The following is a 21,164-nucleotide window of genomic DNA, read 5'->3' as shown; positions in this document are numbered from 1 at the left end:
GAAGACAGAAGCATAGCTGTTTTCTGAATCTCTGGAAGGGATTCAGAAGGGGATGGTGAGAAGCTGCTCAGCCCTGCTAAGATGGAGGTGCTCTGGGCATGCTCTGGAGCAGAAAGATCACACTGACAAGACTTAAATACTGAAAACTTAGGAATCTAAGGAGTTTAGGCAGTTGGACTGCAACTGACTGGGTGGATTTTCAGAATGATAGCTGTGATTGTCAGTGCCTATATTCTGCATTAGTCCCTGGTTTTAAAATACATGGTGTCTGGTGATATTTTTTGCAAAGTTGATGCAAGATTCAGGTTGAGTTAGCGCAAGTCATCAGTGAATTTGTGTAGATCCAGTATTGTTTCTGCAGGGCAATTGCTTTTGCTTTGGCTAGTTGGAGGCTGGGGCCAGATGCCCTTTTCTGGATTACCTGCTGAGGAACACGTTGTACAGTCAGTTGGTCAGTCACCTGACTCTCGGCGGTTCGTTGTAGGGTGATGATGGTGAAGATTTGAAGCTGGGAACTTTCTCTGCCTGCACTGGGTTTGAACATCTGTCAATAACATAATTCTGCAGGACTTCAGCTTGAGTTTATTCTTCTGTAAGGTGTAATACAGTTTTTGTACTCATAATAGCATCTTCTGAATTAGCAGGACTTCCCATATGAAGTTAAACAGCTATACCATAATGCATATGAACAAAAAGACCACAATAAAGCTGCAAGTGCAGCCCTAATTTCAGTGCTTATTTATGTGCTCCTGACTATGCAGCTTTAATGTTCTTTTAGTGTTTGTCTTCATATATAATCGCTTCATAAATAAATTAAAAGAAATGTAATTACAGTGTGATTTATTTTGTCAGTTCTTCAGCATTATTTGACTGTTGCCCATTGATCCAAATAACTGCAGTGTTTCTGTTTGCCTGCATTTCTTCCTGGTTTTGCCTTCCTGATCTCTTTAAAATGTTCTGCTGCAAAATGTAGTTTGTTCTGAAGATTGCAATGTTCTTCAGGAGAAGAAACAGAGAAAAAGAGACAAATTTTCTGCTGACTCTCCAGATAATGCACTAGTTACCTGAACTGAGACATGACTTTTTTACGTAAAGTATGTGGAAGAAAGAAAATGGCAGTTTTCTTTTTAAAATTATGTGAGTGCATTTGTGACACTTGCCACACTGGCTGTCCTAAGGGCCACAAGCAATCAGAAAGCAAATGTTTCCACATGAATAGGCTCTGACCCTGCACCTGCCATGATGCTGGCTGATCTCTGTGGATGTTAAGGCAGTAGATGTCTCCATAGGTTTGTTTACAGGCTCAGGATCTCAATACTGTTGTCACAGTAGCTGCATCTAAACACAGTAGACATTTATACCACCTAGGTCCACTGAAATGAAAGTGTGACAAAATAAATTCACCCTGATAGGAGACCCACTGCTGGGTCATTTGGTTTAGGTGTGGTTTATTGAGCTAGTGATGAATGAGTGTAGAGCCCTGTATAGTATTACCAGTATCCAGGGATGTGCAGTGCCCAGTCTTAAGATGGTCCTTAGAAAATTTCTAAGACAATTGACATAAAGGGGTAAACATGAGAACAGTCATACCAGATCAGACAAAAAATATCCTGTTTCTTTCAGTATCAATTAAAAATGCTGAATGGAGAGTGTAGAACTAGAGAAAATGTCAAGATGGAACACAAGTGATTTGTGACTTGGGATACATGATGCCATATTCAGCCTATAAAAAGGCAATATTGCAGAGAAATACAGTAAAATCTCTTCCGAAGACATTGTAGTTTGCCTTTTTCTTTAAATGGCCTTCCCTGAAAAAGACCAACAGCAATGTTAGCTGATGTTCTCAACTGTATTTTCAATTATATCTTCTGTTGTTTCATTTTCTCAAATGATTCTCCTTGAAGTTAGACATCTTATACAGGAATCTCTTCTGGCGTTTTGTAATTCAGCCAGTATGAAGGTTAAGTCAACCTTCATAATGTTAAGAATATTCCCTTTATATGTTGATCCTGTAGCTGTTTATCTTCTTTGCTCTCTGTATTCTGATGGGTTTGTTCCGTTTACAAAGGAATCTGTTGTAAAGAAATGCCTGATGAGAAACCCCCACACACAACCAAAGTAAAGAATATTAAAAATCAGTCAGAAATATCCTCTCACTCCAAAGCTGTCAGTGAAGCAGAACACCTTTGAAAATTTTGACCACAGCATCATAGCCTGTTTTTGAAAATACCGTATCCAAAATGAACCATGTTATACAGTAGGTTTTGTTTGTTTTATTTTCTTTATTAGCAACCAAAGCTGATCACCCATTACAAAAACATACATCTGACAAATATCTGTCTTCCGAGAAGTGGTTGCAGAAGCATGGCTTGAAAGCTCAGAAGCTCACTCTGTATGATGCACTTGCTGATTGTACTTTTCGCCATGCAGATGGGATTGTTGACATAAAAACTAAACCGGAGGATGAATCTTCTCAAACGGATGCTGTGAGTATTATTAATTTTCCCTTATGTCCTGTGAGTTGATTGATATTTCTTTTAAAACTTGAAAACTTGACTGATAGCTGAATTTATGATAAAGTGTATGGTCCATTGTTATCTAATTTTTGTTAAAACCAGCTTATTAGTGGAATAGGACAAAGATAGTCATAAATAAGATTGTTTCAAAGGGGTATTTGAAAATGACTGTTTCAAGGACTCCTTCCTGGTCCACGTGTAATCTGCAAGGAAGAATCAGGGCTGGCTTAAGCAATGCCTTGTTTTTGTATGTATTTATGTGGGGTAGGGCAAAGATTGCTTGTCATCTTTATTTTTCCTTAGAAGAAGTGTTGGTCTCAGCTGGTGCAGTGTTTGCAGGTCCTTAAACAAATTTGGATTCATTTGTCTTCTATTTGTTTTTCTTAAGCTCTACCATTACGCTGTTTGATAAGCTTCTGTTCTTGCTAGCTACAAGAATAAAACCAGTTTCCATTGACTTTTGCTAGGAACAAATTATGTGGCCACCCTATCCCATGTCTATTTCTGCACCTGTTCATATGCAACAAGCATGTACCTTTGAAGTTTGTTCGCCAAATATTAAAGGCACTGCAAGATAATGTGTTTTGGAACATGAAACGTGTTTTTCTTGGCTGTAGGAGACAAAGAGGAAGGTAATTCATGCAAAATACTGTGACAAGTTTGTACATACCTTCTGGAAAGATGGATCTGTAGTTCATGTATATGTTAGTACAGAAAAGTATAAGCAGTACGAAGAGAAAATGAGGACGGCTCTCAGACAAGTGGAAGGAAGGTTCGTGTTCTGTCATGTAAAATCAGTTTGTATTATTTTACGTTGGCGTTGAAATGTTTGACATTTACTGTCATAATAAGCTGAAGTGGTTGGTAAACTGCAAGCAGCAGTACTAAGCCAGAAATCCATTTTACATCACAATCTTGTGTGTGGGATTTCTTAGTAGCCATATAAGAAAACTGATGAACAGTTTTATCTTTTGTTCTCCTTCTGGAACACAAATGTGAAAGTCAGTCTGCACATTGTTGAAATGCTGCTGAAAGTGCCAAAAAGCATTGGGATATAAGGTGGCAGAGAACTTCTAGAATCATCAGTAAAACTTGGTAAACATTCATCCTGTGTACCTAGGATCTCTTGTGATACTTCTGACACCAAGTAGCACAGCTTGGCTTGTGCCCATACTGATAACGGTTATCTGCCCTTTTTGCTGTTTTGTGTTGAAGACAAGTTTGAAGAGTCTAGATCAGAGTCAGGGCATGATCTATTAAGTAATGCATATGATCAGAAGTTCAGTGCTCAGGCTAGCTCCCTAGTTTACTTTTCTGCAGCTGTATAGATACACTCTTAGATTTTGTAGGACATCTACAAAAAAACAGGCAATCTGAGGGTCTGATTCATCTGTCCTAAAGATGCCCTAAAGTAAATCGGCTTTTATATCTACATTAGGAGAAGAAGGAAACTTTCAAAATGGATATTGTAGAACCAAGAGGAAGAATAAATGTTGCCCTCTGTTTAGTATATTAGGACAATGAGATGTCTCACTGAAAAAAGCAGGATGTGAACTTTTGTTTTATTGCTGCTTCTCTACCAAAAGTATAACAGCCTGATTACATTTAGCAAGGTCAAACAGAGTTTTGTTATTCCTTTTAGTTTATCTTCATCTTGCTGTATTTAGGATAACATTAACATACTGTGAAAGGAAAATTTGAGGTAAAGGGTTTTGGTGAGTATATATTTTTGAAATTCAAGCCAAGGTTATGGGTTTGCTGTTTCAAATGGTTCATCTTGTTGTTAAAAAGTCTTGGTAGACCTCATCAAACACTTTGGGGGAAATAACTAATGGCAAAATAGCTATCAGTAGCAAATGTAATAGGATCCTTTAAGTTTCCGTGATATTTTTTTAAACCTCTGTGGAGATGAGTACTATTTTTCCCAGGGACGTTACATTCCACCTTTTAAATGTCTCTGTTTCAGAGTAGACAAGTAGTTTATGACTCTCAAGGGAAATCAGATTTGGACCTGCTGCAGCCATTACTGAGGAAATGTTCTTGTACACAGCAGAATGTATGCACGTATTTAACTGGCAGGCACGCTTAAATTCTGTTTAAAATGTAAAACTAAGTCTGTATTCAAGGCTCAAGGTCAACAAAGCATTGAAGCATCTGTGTTATATTAAGACTTTTCAAAGTGCTCAAGTTCCTTGCAGAATAGGTTCTCGAGTGGTTTCCTGAAAAGAGAGACATATTAGTGTGTGCTTAAATGATTTCCTGAGTTCAGGCTGGAGAACAGTTACAGGGACAATAGTTATAGTTACTTCAGCATGGGATTTCCCAGCTCAAAATACCTGATAATTGACTTTATAAAGGTGCTGTATTGCTTTGTTTTGTCTGTCTCCTACTGAAATTAGGAAATAAAAATGCCTTGTGTTGTTATGTAGTGACAGAGGATTGTTTCATCAAGGCCAATATACCACTTCTGACTGTAACTAGTAGAGGTACTTAGGGAAAGAGAATAAGAAGTACAGCAGTGATAAAAAGATCCTTCCTGTTAGATTGTGATACACAAAGCCCCAAAGATCTTACAGACCAGGTTTTGATTTTTTTTTTTCTCCCCCAGGATTAAGTGGCTTCAGCAAGGAAGCAGAGGGCTTTTTGGGAATGTGTTTGAAGATGATATCTATATTCTTATTGATACATCTCAGTCTATGAAGGACAAGCTGCCACTGGTGAAAGAGAAAATATTTCAGCTCATACAGGTATGATAAAGTGATGATTCTGAAGACTGAGAGGCATTTTAGAGTAGGCTGATCTTTTCTGGATAGTTATTATTCTAATTTTTTTAAAATGTATTTTTTAAAAATAGCAGCTTTATAAAAATATTTTTATTTTTCTTGGTGTGCTAGTTTTTCAGTTAAATTTTTTTTCCTCTCATTTGTACAAATATTTGAAAAAATCTGGAGAAAATGTTAAAAATTAAAAAGGCTTAAGTAGTTCTTCTTTCCCTCAAGCCACCTCCCTCCTAAAAAAAAAAGAAAAGAAAAAAAAAGAAAAAACCCCAAAAACTATGCAGTGAAACACCTTTTGGCATTTTCATTTTTAAGCAGTGTCATCCAGTTGCACTGGCCTGTTGTGATTTGTAATGTGTGTTCTAGATTCACTTTCATACTTTCACAATAGAGGGTGTAGAATGTTTTGAACTTGCTTGCATCTTGCAGTGACTCAGACCTTTGCAAAGGGACTTGCAAAGCACAGAAGTACCTCAAAAGCAGTGAGCACTGGGAGACACACCTAAGACAGGATTTGTCTCACCTAGTTTTAGAAATCTACAATGATGCCACCTAAGCTTACATTAACATTTGAGAGAAACAGGCACTGTTAAAACATGATTCATCCTAACTTTTTTAGACCTGAGAGGATTAACTGACAAATAAAAATTCCATCAGTCTCGCATTGAGAGCAATCATTAGTAGGGCTAGAAAATTTAAAACTACAACAGAGAGGTTTTTGAGCTACGTGCATAAGTGATAGGACATAGTATGATGTGGTACTCTAGACAGATCAGCACTAGAAAATGGTTAGATACTGTGCCAGGTTTCACAGGCAGCTGCACAGAAACGGTGTTGAAAGGGAGACAAAATTCCAGGCTCCGAAAGTTTGTACTAGCTTGCACAAATCTTTCACTCCTTATAACTTCTGTCCAAAAGCAACTTCAGCAAATTCTTAACTTAAATCTCTCTTGCTGTCCTAGTTCCCCTTGCCAGTGCTCTACATTTGATTCTTATTCTCCTCCTCTAAATGATGTCTTACTTTGATTCTGATTTCATTTTCCTTTGGTAAGCAGTCATAATCTCTTCCTTATACCACTGTTCATACCCAGTTTCGTGTCTCTCTTTCTTGCCCTCCTAGACATTTGCTGTTCAAGTAGTTTGAGAAATATGAGTAAATGTAGACTTACATTGGGAAGTTCAAGTAATCTTAATAATTGCAGGGAATAATTTTCTCTGTCTCTGTATGTCTCTCTGTATACCATAACTGAATATTGTCATAATTTGTTGTAAGCATATAATCAACTATACATTAATTAAAACAACTCCTATTAATTAATATTTCAGGATACAAGTATTCTTTCTTTTAACACTGAGAAAAATTCAGATGCTGTCTCTTGCAGGAACAATTGAGACACAAAAAGAGATTTAACTTTGTGAAATTTAGTGCCCAAGCAGTGGCATGGCAAGAGAAACTTGCTGAAGTTAATGAGGAAAATTTGCAAGATGCTTGGCTTTGGATAAAAGGGCTTGAGGTAACATGGAAACTAATTATCACAAAGCGTGTTTGTACAAAGTTGTATTTGTGTCTTCTCTTTCTGTATGGCTGGGGTATTTTTGGATCGACTAGGTATTTGACTTGAGTAAGCTGAAAATATAGAAGATATATAGACTTTAGTAGATCTGAGTACAACGTATTATCTGTGTCAAGTGTAATAATCTTTGAACAGAGATTTATATTTTATAAGACCATATTAATTCAACTCACAGCCTGCTATGTTTAGTAGCCACAATACAAACATTGGCCAATTTGATTTCTGTAGGAACCATGGCAGTGCTCGGACCTTGCGCCTAAATTTGTCACTCTTGCTGCAGGGATGCTGCATGAGGATGGATGAGGGCTGTTGCTGGCAGACTTACAGCTCAGAGGTGATACAGGAAACTGGTGCCAGTGAGCTGGAGGAGCATTTCTAGTCCCTTTTGGTGCATAGATAGACAGCTGACTTTAGCCTTCATAGGAACACGAGAGCAAGCTCAGACCAAACACCTGTCTATCTACCCAATATTCTTTCTCTGACAGTGGCCAAAATCTGAGGATTTTTCCCTGAAACAGATTAGAAATGCTTGTAGTCAGCCACAGTGAGCCACCAGACTGTAATTGTCAGCAGCTTATAGGACAGGTTAATGTGTCAAATGTGGACAGCAATGTTATGAGCACAGAACTGAAAATCAGTCATACAACAGTACAGATATATCCCATGTTATGTTTTCTAACACAAAAAACATTTATATAATAAAACTCCTCAGCATTATGACAGCTCTTCCTCAGACTTAATAATGAAATTCCTGGGGATGCGGGAATTGGGGAAGCTCCCTAATACCTCTGAGACTACAAAGCAAGATAAATAACTTGATATTCTCAGAAAATACTAACAGACAAACACATGGAGAAAAGAAAGTATTAGTGTGGCCTCACTGAGTAGTTGGTGAATACTTATAACTGAGATTAGTAAACTTAATTTTGCTGCCTTCCTTAAGACTTGAAAAGTTGGCTCTGTTTAAGCCATATACGTGGTACAAAATCATGCAAATTTGATAATACTTTGAACTACTATAGTTTGATACCATCTTATATATGCATTTGGGAATGGCCCTTTTAATCATTATTCATGGAGTTGTTAATTGTTGATTATAAATTTCCTTCTAAGTTCAGATCTAGATATTTGAAATAGTACAGGGAATGGTACAAGAACAGTCTACTTTTTTTTCAGGGATGACATCTGCTGCTGACCTTTTAGTCTGTTTAAAGCAGTGCAGGCATAAGTCTGAGATCAGAAAGCTGGCTTTACAGTGAAGCTGAAATGAACAGAAGATTGCTCTGGAATATTAATCAGAGTAGATCCTTTGATCTCATTTTATACACTTTGGTCCCATGATGTTGAACGAGGAAGCTGAGCTATAAACAGTAACTAACTGTTCCTTAAAAATCCTTTAGAGGTGATAACATTTAAAATTTTGGGGGGGAGTATGCCACGTAGTGCATGCCACGTAGAAGCATGTCAGCTTTGTTTGAACACTGATAAAAACTGTTCATTTGTAACAGTAGCAACTGAGAAACCTCAAATTAACAGCTTTTACTATAAGTTACATAGTTATTTCCCTCACATCATCAGCATCCACAGTATTTTCCCATGGTATAGTGGAAGAAGTTGTTTTCTTTCAAATCAGATCAAAACCAGGTACCATTATTGAAAAGAGCCAGGATGGCCAATTTACACATAATAATGAGTGATGTGTGCCTAAAACTTTATAATGCTTACTAAAACATTAGGAATATTAGATATATTTAACATAAAGAAAATTGCTTAGGCTAGTTATTTCTTATGAGTGGGTACTGGTAAGGATTGTTTGTGAATTAGAAGATAGGATTATAAAGTATCATCTGAGCTGTCTTGTTGCCGGGCCCATACATTCTTACGCAGCCATACAGAGTCACTCTCAGAGTGTATGTCCTATTCCATTTCACCTGATTTACTTACTTTGCCCTTTCTAATAGAACTGTTTGCTGGAGGGATGGACTGGAAGAAGTTTTAACACAATTAATAGGACTGAAGAAGTAATGCTATCTCTTAATGTATTTTTGCATGTATGGGTCAATGTTAGGGATTTATATTTATCTTCTGTAATGCATTATGTGCATATGTGGATCCTGAGTCTCTTCTCACACCACTACAATCCTCACTGCCCTCCAGAGTGGTACTCAGGTGTTATACTAGTGTAAAACAGACTCATATCTTTTCAGGGATTTTGCTTTGGCTCCATTAAAAGACTAAGACTTTATGAAACACTTTTCCATTCTGATAAAACCTTACTTTTCCCTTAAATTTGGAAAGTTTTGTACACTGAATGTTTGAAAGGTGGAAATCTGAAGACATAAACTGTAGTTTTTAGGTTCCTATAAGCCATGAAATACATTTTGGTGAGTTTAGATTTGCATTTAGTCTAAAAAGAAAAAAGGCAGATCATGATCACTGAGTATGTGGATGACACAGGAAAAGAACTAGTGTTACTCAAATATGAATTTTTAGGGGGCACAGTATTGCTTTACTGTGTATTTTTATTGTTATAGCTAACTTTTGTGCTAAAAAATAAATGATGTTTACACTGATGTGCTGAGGGGGTAGATGTGAGATAGCCTGGAAAAAGAATTGTTCCGAAAACCAGGAAGTTCTTTACCTATTTTTGAGAAGTAAATTTGTGCGACTCTTTTGAGGATATTTGGAATTACTTGATTAAGTAAAGTATGTATTTCAAGGGAGCATGATGAGCTGGCAATCAGGAGCAGCAGTGGGAAAATATAATAGAATGTATCTTTTATATTATATCTTCCTATCTGTTTATAGTCTTTTAGTGATTGCTTTTGCTTATATAGCTCATATTTCTGTTGCCAGCATTTTGCTTATGTGTGTTTGCATAAGGACTGAATACTGATTTGGTACCAATTTATGCTACTTTGACACTTGCTTTGATTTTTCTAGCTATTTGACATAAATATTTTCACTGTTTTATTACTCATTTTGGTTCTGTAATATCCCTTGAATCAGTACACTGTCATTATTAATTTAAGAACAGAGGCAAAGAACTGTTAGTATTTATAGATGTTTATTTGTCTTTTTCTTTTTGGTTCCTTAGGTTGGAAGTTCCACAAATACACTCAAAGCTCTCCAGATTGCTCTTGCTGATACTGACACTCAGGCTATTTACCTCTTGACTGATGGGAGACCTGACCAGGTATTTCTGAAATGAGAAAACAGAAAACGCAGTAGTGTGGTGCTACAGTGATGGTATCAGAAGGCTGAAGCAAATGTATGAGATTAATATCATACCTGCAGAGCTGAGTCTCTTGGGTGTTGTCATAATATTGAAAAATTGTATCTATGAAATGGGCTGTTTGTGAAGGGGTTTTGATGAGAACTCTCTGCCCACAGTCCAGTCTTTGGTGTATGATAACTCACAACATTTCTCATTAGTTGTTTTAAGGATCTGGTAGTGGATTGAACAGTAAAGCTTTATGTTAGTATCATGGTTAGTATTTGTGTTAAATAAAATGTCTCTCTAACTTTGTACAATTATCTCATGAATTAAAAATAAAAAAATAATCATGGTCCCATTATATGGTTGGATTTAAATATTAAAACCCTGCATGGTGTGATGGATTAAAAACCTGAAAAGAAAATGATTGATAGCAAAATAAAAACAACCCTGTTTGTGTTCAACATTTTTCCCCAAAGAACACATCATATGTATAAGTAGGTACCTTCTTACATTCTGTTGCAGAACTTACACAAAGGCTATATCATGTCTGAGGAGTAAGGGCCTAATTATTAATTTACATTATTTTCATATAAAGATGTTACCATTAATATTATTCCATTAAGTCTCCGTATGATTCCATTTTTATCCTACTGAGTCAAATTTTATCTCATGTAGGTGCAATTCTGGAGTAGCAGCAGTCTGGCGTTGCTTTAAGTCTAGGTTTAACTGGATAACAAAATCAAAAGTATACTTTTATTTTTGAAAGTGTTGTTACCGTGACTTAAAATGATGCTATTTCATGTTATATTGCATTATATAACACCAACTAAAAACTGGAAAAAACCCACTTGTTGATCAGATGTAATGATGCAAATTAGGTAGAACTGAGCTTTGAAGCTGTAATGCATGGTGAAAACTAGCTGGTATGCTGAGAATGGCATTTTAAAAATAATTTATTTGCCCTTGAAAATTTAGCTTGGTTGTAATGGCAGGTATGCAGCAAAACTCTGCCTTAGGTAAATAGCTGGGCTGAAGTAAATTTAATTTAAATTTAAAGTAAAAAAAAGTAAATTTCAGCTGGCTGAAATAAAAATATTTACTGAAGCATGTACAATAAATCTAGGATTCAGAAAGCATCATAAAGTTGCAGAAATAATTTCTTTATACCTTGATAAGGAAGAAAAATGCTAAAGGCTCGCTTTTCTTTTTGTCCTGTTTTTCTTGATAAAAGGAAAGTGGCCCATGAGGAAGGGTGGATTTATATGCTTCAAAGTCATTTGAATATCAAAATGTAAACCTGATTTAAATTAGCAGATGAGAAACTTTGACTTACATCTTTGAATGTTGTTTTTAATTTTAGTTTTAATCTTCGATATTGTCTAAAGACAAGTTGATTGTTATTGGCTGTCAGTCCTTAAAACTCAGTTTACAACTGATCAAAATTTTTGCATTGTTTCACACTTACTTTTGCTAGCTAGGAGCATATATTCATATTTTATTAAAGAATAATTTGGCTTAATGTACACTTACTCAGATTCTTCATCTTAATATTTTTATTAAGTTAGATATTAATGAACACTTAATTTCTTTTTACCTAGTTAATAATGGCTTTTATGATTTATATTATACTTTTTAGATTAAAAAGAGGAAATGACCAAGATTGCTTTTAACTATTAAAGTACAACAAATATATTGCAAATATCAGGAGAAAGCTAAGTTTGTCAAGATTTATGATAGTATTCTGAACAACCGAAGTGTTATCAGAAGTTAGACAACTGAGTCAATAATTTCTTTCTGCCAAATCCTTTAACATTTTTAGACATGGTAGATCTTTTACTTTCTCACTTAATTTGTATTTCTTTATTGGAGGAGGAACACTAGATTTCCTATTTTCTCAGCCTCTATTTTGTTTCCTGGTATTGAATCAACTTGTCATTGAACTAATTTAGCTTAATAAAAATATCAACAGCTATATACATCAAAAAATATTCAGTTACATACATCCAGTGATACTAAACACCAATGTAGTAGTTTAATTTCCTATACTTTAGTAATTTCCTTTCAGACTTCAGAAGCAGAGTACTGATTATATTATAATTTACATTTTATTTTATTAGTGTCCTGTGCCTTAATGCATTATCAGTGTTTCAAATGCAGTTTTAAATTAGATCATTTTATATAATTATGAAATAGCAATCCATATAAAATGTATGCTTTTAACTGATCTATATCTGTCTCTAAGCAACAGTATGACTGATTAAATCCTTACAAATTCTCCATATTTTGATAAATACACTTCTAGATGCCACATGTTTAATATACATTTTTTGATTTTCAGCCCCCCCATATAATTTTGGCTCAAGTCCAGCTTCATCCTAAAATTCCCATCCACACTGTATCCTTCAACTGTGATGATATAGAAGCTAATAAATTTTTGTATGAACTATCTACTGAAACAGAGGGACGGTTTCATTATTACAACATTTATTTGACTGATCCTGACGCTGCAGAGTGTATTGTTGTGAGTATCTGAAAATAAATATGTTTGCTTCTTCATGCTGTTGAAGGAACTACAGGACTCACATTATTGTGATTTTATATTACAATAGATAATTAAAAAAAGAGGGTTAATCCTAGTAAGATTTGAAGTGATGCGGAAGCAGCGAGTGTGACATTTTTTGCTTATGAAATCTTATTAGACCACAACAAAAAAGCCCAAATATCATGCAAAGTACATTTGTAGTACTACTCTTGCAAACCCCGCCTCCCCGAAAACCAAAACCCAAAAAACATATAAATCAAATTCAGCTGTGGAAGAAACACTTGTGATCTCTGCTGTCTCAGAAATAAGTTACTGTTTAAAATGAAACTATGGTTTGTATCCTGTTAATAAATGAGAGAATGCAGAGCTGAATTTGAATGATGATGAATGAATGATTCTATGAGTTTTGCTAAAAGTTTGCTCTACAATAGCCACTGGGGAGAGATCTATAATGAGTAAAATGACTAGAATAGCAGTGACCTATCAAGTGTGACTAAGCAGCTCAATCTAACAATGCCCAATAGGAAATTTCTGAATAGACTAACAGGAACACCCATGTAAAGTATTCTTGTTTTTAATTAAAGTTAACACTCAGTTAATTAGTTCCACAAATTTTAGAAATGGTTGTAGTGGAACAATGAGAATAACTACGAACAAGACAGTAGAAGGAAATTTAGAACTTTGCAGGTTCCGATTAGAAGGAAGATGTGAAAATACTCTAGCTCTTGAAAGATATTGGAGGGTGTACTGGGCAATTTCGGTGATTCTGCTGATGTGGACTGTGTGACACTGCGCATGTTGGAAAGATGAGGACCAGAGTCCATGTTGTCCATCTCCAGACTTCTGGCCCTGTGGGGGCCAGAGTTGTAAAAGGATCATTGTTGGAATTTCCTTCCTGTTTCCTCCTGTAGTCCAAATGACTCCCAGTCAGTTCCAATGTTTACTTGAAGAGTATGGGGTTTACTTCCCATTTTTCAGGGACAGTATGTGATACAGCTGTGATCTGTAGAATGACGGGACAACAATTGTAATGTACATATCTTGTATTGTATTTTATTTATTTACTTATTTATTTGCTTGCTTGCTTAGAATGAGGGGAGCTACTGACCTCATTACATTATTCAGAAATATGGCTGTTCATGTCTCAAGGGGTAACTGGCTTGTTAGGGAATGCTTGTCCTTTTCCTAAAAATGAAGAATAATTTGAAAGGCTGTATTGCCAAGCACATTTTAATCTTGTTTTCTATAAGCGTGTTCATACATACAGAAAGTGAACAAACTGTGATTTAGGAAACAGGGAGACTACCTGAAAAAGTATACAAAATGATGCAGCTGTCCTAACTGAGTCATTATTCAAAATTATTATCAGACCTTGCATAGTCTCAGTTCAGAAAAGAAACGTGTTTAGGAGTAATTGTAATAAAACCTTTGATTTTCTTTTGTTAGAGTGAAGACATACATCTTTTGAAAAGAGAGATTGAACAAGGAGAAAGAGACCTAGAGAAAGTGAAGACCTTGCATGCAGAATGTCTGATGATGGATTGTTATAATGGAGAAAATGATCCAGAGAATAAGTATGTCCTTATACTGCTATTATGGTAATAAGCGATAGGACTGATCTCTTACATTTCTCCTTTTTCATTGTCTTGCATTTTTAACCTCTGACATTCTCCTCTTTTAAAAAGAAAGGTTGTTGTTTTTTTTTTTTTTTTTAACAGTTACTGTAATGGAAAAGAAAAATCTGGAAAAATACACTAATACTGTGATGCCTGAAACAAAATGATCTGAAATATCTCAATAGTCTCAAATTATTAGGGATAATTAAAGCAAATGGTGAAAAATATTTTTCTGTCTCCAGCATATGGTAAAGTTGCTCCTTCTGACTAGAGAATTAATGAAAAATTATTGTCCAATTGGTAGAACTGGCTTGCTACTTCATGATTAAATTGCTACTCATTGGGATATGCTGATAGAAACATAAATTACATACAAATGTATTTGTTTAAAAGATGGCAAACACCATGAATGAAATTCAGCTTACTTCTTTTCACATTTTTGATTTTACAATGTGTGTCTGTATGTTCATGCCATATTTATGCTTGCTTTTTATCAAAAGATAAGTAATCTCGTCATTAAAAATAGTTTCATGATCAGCATCAGTTGAAAAACATGTTGAAAATCTCATGGTGCCAAGTATGACCATTCAAAAAGAGATCCTTCCACAGCATACTGAAGGCAGACTCCTGAGCCACTGTGGAAAAGTTTTCTGCATGTCTGATTATACTGAGTTTCTGTTTGGGGAACAAACACGCACCTAGCTTCAAACATGAAATTACTTGTAATCTCTACAGGAGCACAGCCTTAATAAAAAGCTAGCTTGCCTGGTGCCTTATTTATCTGTGCAGTAATAATATAAAAGCGAAAAAGTACATAAAAAAAAATCCAGATTTTTAAGACAGAAATCTATTAAAACCAGTAAGTTAAAATAGAGATATTAAAAATAATGTAAAATAAATTAAAAGTGGAGAGTGCTGTGGAATTATTTCATATGTGTGGAAGGGCAGGTAGGATGTCCAGTATAAAAATATAGGTAAGTGTTTATTTCAGAATTTGCATACTTTATTTTTTATTAATGCTGGGACATAGGTATATATGTGTCAGTTATTTTCATTGCTGATGGTAGGTTTACTCTTTCCCCCAGGATTCAAAGTGGCTATCACAGAACATTCTGACCTTATTAAAATTATACAAGGGTGTTGCCTTAGAAGTAATGAACATCTTTTAAATAGACTAAGAAATAACTTTTAAATAGTTTAAAAAACAAAGAATATTTTAACCTCCTTTGAACTCTCCTTTGAAATGCAGACTAGGATAATAGAGAAAATATTTTGCGCTGTTGGAAGCATTTGAAATGAGTATTTAAATTACCGGAAGACTTCAGCGTAGCATTTTTTAAACCAGTGATATATGTTTTAAGTAATTTCTTGCTTGTTTCTTCTTTTTGTCACTTACAAGCAGTAATCACAAGCAGACACATACTGTGTCTTCTGTAACTGAACATGTTGAAGAGCTGAGTACTATTCTTAGCAGTAGGCCGTGCTGTGCTTCAGAAGAGCCAGCACTGACACCGCATCAGCAAACCTGGGAAACCACTGCTGACAGTCCAGCCCGAAGGAAGAAAGCATTATATGCAGGTAAGACTAAAATGAACTGTAGTTGTTAGCAGAATTTATTCACTAACTTGAAAAGATCTGTTGAAAATAGCAAAAAGCATCCCTCGTTGTAGAAACAAATGAAGCCTTTGATGATTTAAATAACCATCTTTCTGAAATTCTAACTAACTTTTCTTCGTTTTTACTTTTCAGCCATCTTACTCATTTGACCCAAACAGACAGATAAAGGTCTGCTCATTTATGCTTCATCACATGCCCTGTGATGAAAGATTAACCATTTTGACAGAATGTTTTAAAAGCTCTGCAAGCAGTTCTTCAATAGTAGATAGTAAACCCTTATTTCTTTTTATTCTAATTAAGTATATAATTGGCAAGAATGAAGAGCTGATCTATGTGTCACTAGTTACAGCATTACTTACACTAATATTTCCCCTTACTACACCTGTAACACTACGTTTCTCTTTGAAGTATCCTACATATGCAGTCTGAAACGAAGTTTACCTGGCTGATGTGAAAGAAGTCTTCATCCTTGGGAAAGTACAAAGTACAAATTAGTGCTGAAGTAACTTTGTGTTTGAGGTCATGTGTAGGCAGTCCCATAAAAATTGGAACTGGATACCAAAGAGGAACTCAAAAATCCCAGGCATGTATTTGAGCAGTAAGTTAGCTCTTATTCCTTTCTTTCCCTTTCAACACTTGCAGAACAAACAAAGACGAGTCTGCTGCGAATCCTGAGCCATAGCATGAAATCTAGGGAAGAAAGCCCAGAGGAAGGAATATCTCCTGAAAAAAAGAGTTTTTCTGTCAAAAAGAGCATGAAATATACAACCATTTTCAAAGGCAAGTTGACAACAGGAAGCTCTGGGCAGGGCAGACGATAACATTTCTCCTGCTGCATTTGTAACTAATAGTGCTTCATTTGAGGCAAAACTGTGCACACCTGCAGTACAAAGGACCAGAATGCAGCAGAGATGCAGAGCTGGACATGCAGGAGGGTATTGTAACAAGGTCCTTACAGCTGCAGCAAGGCTCCTACCAGTGCCCAAACTATTTAGTTTACAACAGCTTAGTTATGTCCACTGTATGTGGCAGCTGTGATACAGCTATGCCTTAGACTGCTGAAAGGAGATCACAGTTGCTTCTTGTCAACAGAATAAATAGATCTTGAGAATCTTGTTATGATACAGTAATAGATTGTTGTGATACAGTAATTTGTAGTTAAGTTTAATGTTGAGGTTAAAGCTGAGAGTGGTGTTTCTAATTCTGTGGTACCAATGTGAAAGGAGGTTGCACTTTATTAATGTGCTTAGACTTGCAAAAAACATGCTCTCTGGGACAGAGGCATATGTAGAGACAAAAGTGTTTCCAATGGGGCTTGGATATACATCCAGATAGTTTTCATTTCTCTCGGTAATTCATGCAAGTATCAACTTTATGATAGGTCCTCTAAGTTGTTCTAAAACCTCACCTATGATACTTAAAGATGTTTGACTTTTTTACATTTCAGGTCTTATTTTTAGTTCTTTATATAACTTTTATACAGATATTCATAGTGGTATACCTTAAAGTAGCCACTCCTGGCCTTCTCATTAGTGATAGTACTTGGTATCACATCTTGAATTGGGGAATATACTGGTTAATCTTTCTTTTTGGGTTATATGAAAAAAATGCATACGAAGTTCAATTTTTAAAAAAAAATCAAATTATTCCCCACCTATTTTATAAATTTCCTCATTGACTAATTAGGGCTCATGAGGCATATAGTAACACTATTACTATTGATCAAGCGCCAAGAAACACAGGAAACATAATTCTCATTGATTACTTTAGCAACTGAAGTAGGCATTATTGTGTAGTCTTTGTGACACTGCTAGTAGGCTCAAGTAAAAAAATGATGCTATTATATGTCAGCTTATTTATGTATATTTTTGTGTGCACAAAACCTGTGAGATAATGAAATGCCATTATTTTATCTTAGACCTGAAAATGCAGAAAGCTGTGAAAAGGACATCTAAAAGGTATGTGTGTGCACATATAGAAACATCACAAAAATTATAGTTTATATTTTTCTTCAGTCGTTTCAAACTTCTCAAATGTATTTCTACCTTGTGCTATGTCTTACAGTCTCTTTTTTCTAGTTCTCTAGGTATCTCTTCAGCTCTTTGGTTAAAGACTCATGGCTTGATTGCTAGGCGACTCACCATCATGGATGCCTTAGCTCCTACAGCTGTCCCTCATGGTACCAAATACATCCCAGTTCTGGACAAGCATGTAGTTTCTAAAGTGTTTGATGAGGTAAAACTCTTACGCTGTTTCAAAGCAAACATAAAACTTGATACTGTTTTCAAAAGGATTTTTTTAGTCATTGCTATAAATGTCATAATTGCATTCTCTAATGTTCTTTGTAGATGGTTGATGTGCACTAAGTGTATAATGCATATCTGAATGTTCATTCATGCATGAGTAAGAAGATAAAACTGATAGTTAATAGTATTTCTTGCAGACTTTACTCTTAAGTTTTAGAGCTATATATTTTTCTTGCACAGTTACCAGTTGATGGCAGTGTGCAGCCATCAGGTGTTCAGCAATTTCTTGAGCACCACAGCCTATACTGATACATATTAATTCACTGGAGTATGTATTTTAGGTCCATAAAGTCATTTGGAAAACTGTGCAGGTGCACAGTTTGTGGATTTGTGCATTCTCAAGGCTTACATGTGTCTGCTAAGACCTTTTGAAAAGTATCGGAATTCAGTAATTAAAATTTAATTCTGATAGGTGTAGACAATTGTGAGATTGTGCAAAATTCGCGATGAATTGTGTATCATGAAGCTGTAATTGCCATTCCACTTAAAGGAAATCCATTTTGTGGCAAGTTGCTCTAATTCTTCTTGTGTGATGCATCCTATGAAAGTCCTATGAATATGTTACAGCTCGTTTTAACTAATAAAAACTGTTTTTTTAAACAATACTCCAAGAAAAAGCTGAACAGCATCTGTTTAAATAATAAGGGGTGAGCAAGGGTTGGTTTTAGAATAGGATGTGATATAGAACTAAGTAAAATATTTATAGCAGATGTACACATTTGTACATTTTAAAGTTTTCATGTTTGTTTTTTAAATTTATGAATGGGAATTTTTGCTATAGCGTGCAGATTGTGGAAGCGAAACCACATCCTCTGTTTTAGTAAAACCAAGATCTTCAAGGATTTTTTTGAAGTGTGAGATTTTTTTTGTATGCAATAAAAAGATGGCTTTTTGTATCAAAAGCATTAAAAAATGTACTTTTAACATTTCAGATGTAAAATAGCCATTTTTTAAAAAAATCAGATATTTGGTGATTACTAAACTGTACAAAACAATCTACTGTAAGTGAAATGTCAAACAAAAGACGTTGTGACTTTTACATAACTCTTACGTCTGATTTCTGAGCAATCATTTCTTTTCCCATCTTCTGAATACACCTACTAAAGTAGAGTTCTTTCTGCCATGTTTCTAAATGAAGACTCCTTCGAATCCTTTCCAGACAATCCTGAGCTGCATTTGAACTGCTCTTTGCAAAAACAGTAGTCTGTAAAACAATGCTCTTTGAAAATAGCCAAAGCTGTGATTCGGCAAGTGGTATGTATAGGTAATTTTTAATGGCAGTTCATGGGAGCTTATGGTAGTCTAGTTCAGGACTGAAATAAGTTCAGTGTTCTTAGAATGAATAGCTGCTGTACAGAATCTAAACAGTGATCCATGGGCTTTCTTTAGATTCAGGGCTATAAACACAAAATAATATATCGTTTTTACCATTTTTTTGTACCTGCTAGTCCCCATTAGTTGTATAGAGGCATGCAGTGGAAAATTATTGTTCTGTGTGTAGAGACATGGATTTTTCTGGGTCTGAAGCAGAGTATAGAAAGCAAAAAGAAGGTTGGGGGTTGCAGATGAGGTGGAGCCAGTATAATTTATGAGCTATGGAATCCACTCTTCCTCAAGCTTCATGCCAGCATATCAAGAAAAACAGCAGAAAGGTTCTGAGACTAGACGTAGAGCTTGAATAGGAGACATTAACAAATTGATTAAGAATCTTGGTTATTCCAGTACTTCAGAAGACTTCACTGAAGATAATAAATGTACAGACATTTTTGCATTCTTCCTTCTGAGATCTTATTTTCTTGGTGTGGAATGCAGCCATCCTTGTTTGCTTTTCTGGTGATAGTATAATTTTTATTTTCGGCCTTTGCTAGCAGTGCTGATGGAATAACTATCAACAGTTTTCTCACCTTGGAGATGCAGCAAGCAAAAGGTTTCCATGACAACTGTTCATTAACAAGAGGCTGACCTGTTGTTTTCAGTTCTATGTGACCTGTGAGTTTCACCTGGGTTATTTCAAAGAGGTTGATTCATTAAACTACCCATCAGATTCATATTCAGAAAAAAAAAATTGGTTTGGGGGGCTTATCTAAAGTATGCTGTGGTAGCTCTGGAGCAAACCTTCCCTATAGAACCATGTGAGTATCTGTTGCAGATTGTGGCATCTTAAGTACAGCTTTGCAAGTCATGGAGTTTTGAATCAATGCTTTGCTAAAAAGAATCAAGTTCAGATTCAGCCAACCAAAACATCTTGTTCAGTCTAAAATAAGAAAGATTTTTCTAGGGTTATTGTGTTTTGGTTTGGTCTTTAAAAATTTGAAATTTTGGTTTTGAAATAAAAACCATTTTGAAACAAGGGAACTCTTTTGATATGAAAATTTAAGTATTTAATTTAGAAAATGACAAAACATTTCACTAAAAAAGCTTCCCTGTGATTTCTTTCAGCTGAATCTGTCAATTTTCACGTGTCTTTGTGAGCAATTTTCATTGCTCTCTAAGTATGCATAATATTTCAAGTTTACTATTTGCTAAGGACACGTTCCATTCTGGTTTTATTCTTCAATACTGTAATAACGTATTTATGTTTGTCTGCCCCTCATATTCTATTCAAAGTGTTTTATAAACTGTATTAAATATTCATTTTGCAAATGATGCTGTTTGTACTTGGGTCACTCTAGGAATTTGTAAGGGAATGTAGGAGAGGGCTTCTATGTGGTGAAGCCCTGCTGAACTTTTATAAACTTGGTTTGAGTAACATAGCAGGCAACAACCACGGCAGTTTGGAACTGGAAGAGGAGTACTTTCAGTTCCTTGCCTTTCAGCTTTCAAACTTCACCTGGAAATGACAGGTAGCCAGATTTCATGGCTCACAGTTCTGGGCAGAGATTTACCTCATCTGTCTCTGGCAAGATACTTCACTGACATGTTCCCATTAACTTTAGCTTTTAAGTGATCTTAAGATTAATTTAATACGAGGAGCTTTGATGTGGTCTGGCACTGAT

General features: G+C 35.4%; 1 protein-coding gene across 1 annotated transcript in view; it reads left to right on the top strand.

The window, feature by feature from the left end:
* The window catches only part of VWA3B (von Willebrand factor A domain containing 3B), a 67,301-nt gene that overhangs the window by 24,740 nt on the left and 21,397 nt on the right, over positions 1–21,164 (top strand). The window contains exons 9-19 of the mRNA XM_075491926.1: positions 2,299–2,486; positions 3,134–3,288; positions 5,125–5,263; positions 6,676–6,807; positions 9,965–10,063; positions 12,426–12,608; positions 14,076–14,203; positions 15,642–15,823; positions 16,505–16,642; positions 17,781–17,820; positions 17,941–18,097. Coding sequence (XP_075348041.1) covers positions 2,299–2,486; positions 3,134–3,288; positions 5,125–5,263; positions 6,676–6,807; positions 9,965–10,063; positions 12,426–12,608; positions 14,076–14,203; positions 15,642–15,823; positions 16,505–16,642; positions 17,781–17,820; positions 17,941–18,097 — 1,541 coding nt within the window. The remainder of the gene's footprint in view (positions 1–2,298; positions 2,487–3,133; positions 3,289–5,124; positions 5,264–6,675; positions 6,808–9,964; positions 10,064–12,425; positions 12,609–14,075; positions 14,204–15,641; positions 15,824–16,504; positions 16,643–17,780; positions 17,821–17,940; positions 18,098–21,164) is intronic.

Source organism: Mycteria americana, chromosome 1 (genome assembly GCF_035582795.1).
Source record: "Mycteria americana isolate JAX WOST 10 ecotype Jacksonville Zoo and Gardens chromosome 1, USCA_MyAme_1.0, whole genome shotgun sequence".
Classification (NCBI taxonomy): Eukaryota; Metazoa; Chordata; class Aves; order Ciconiiformes; family Ciconiidae; genus Mycteria; species Mycteria americana.
The sequence above is the reverse complement of the archived record's forward strand: the minus strand, read 5'-3'. Positions and strand labels throughout refer to the sequence as shown.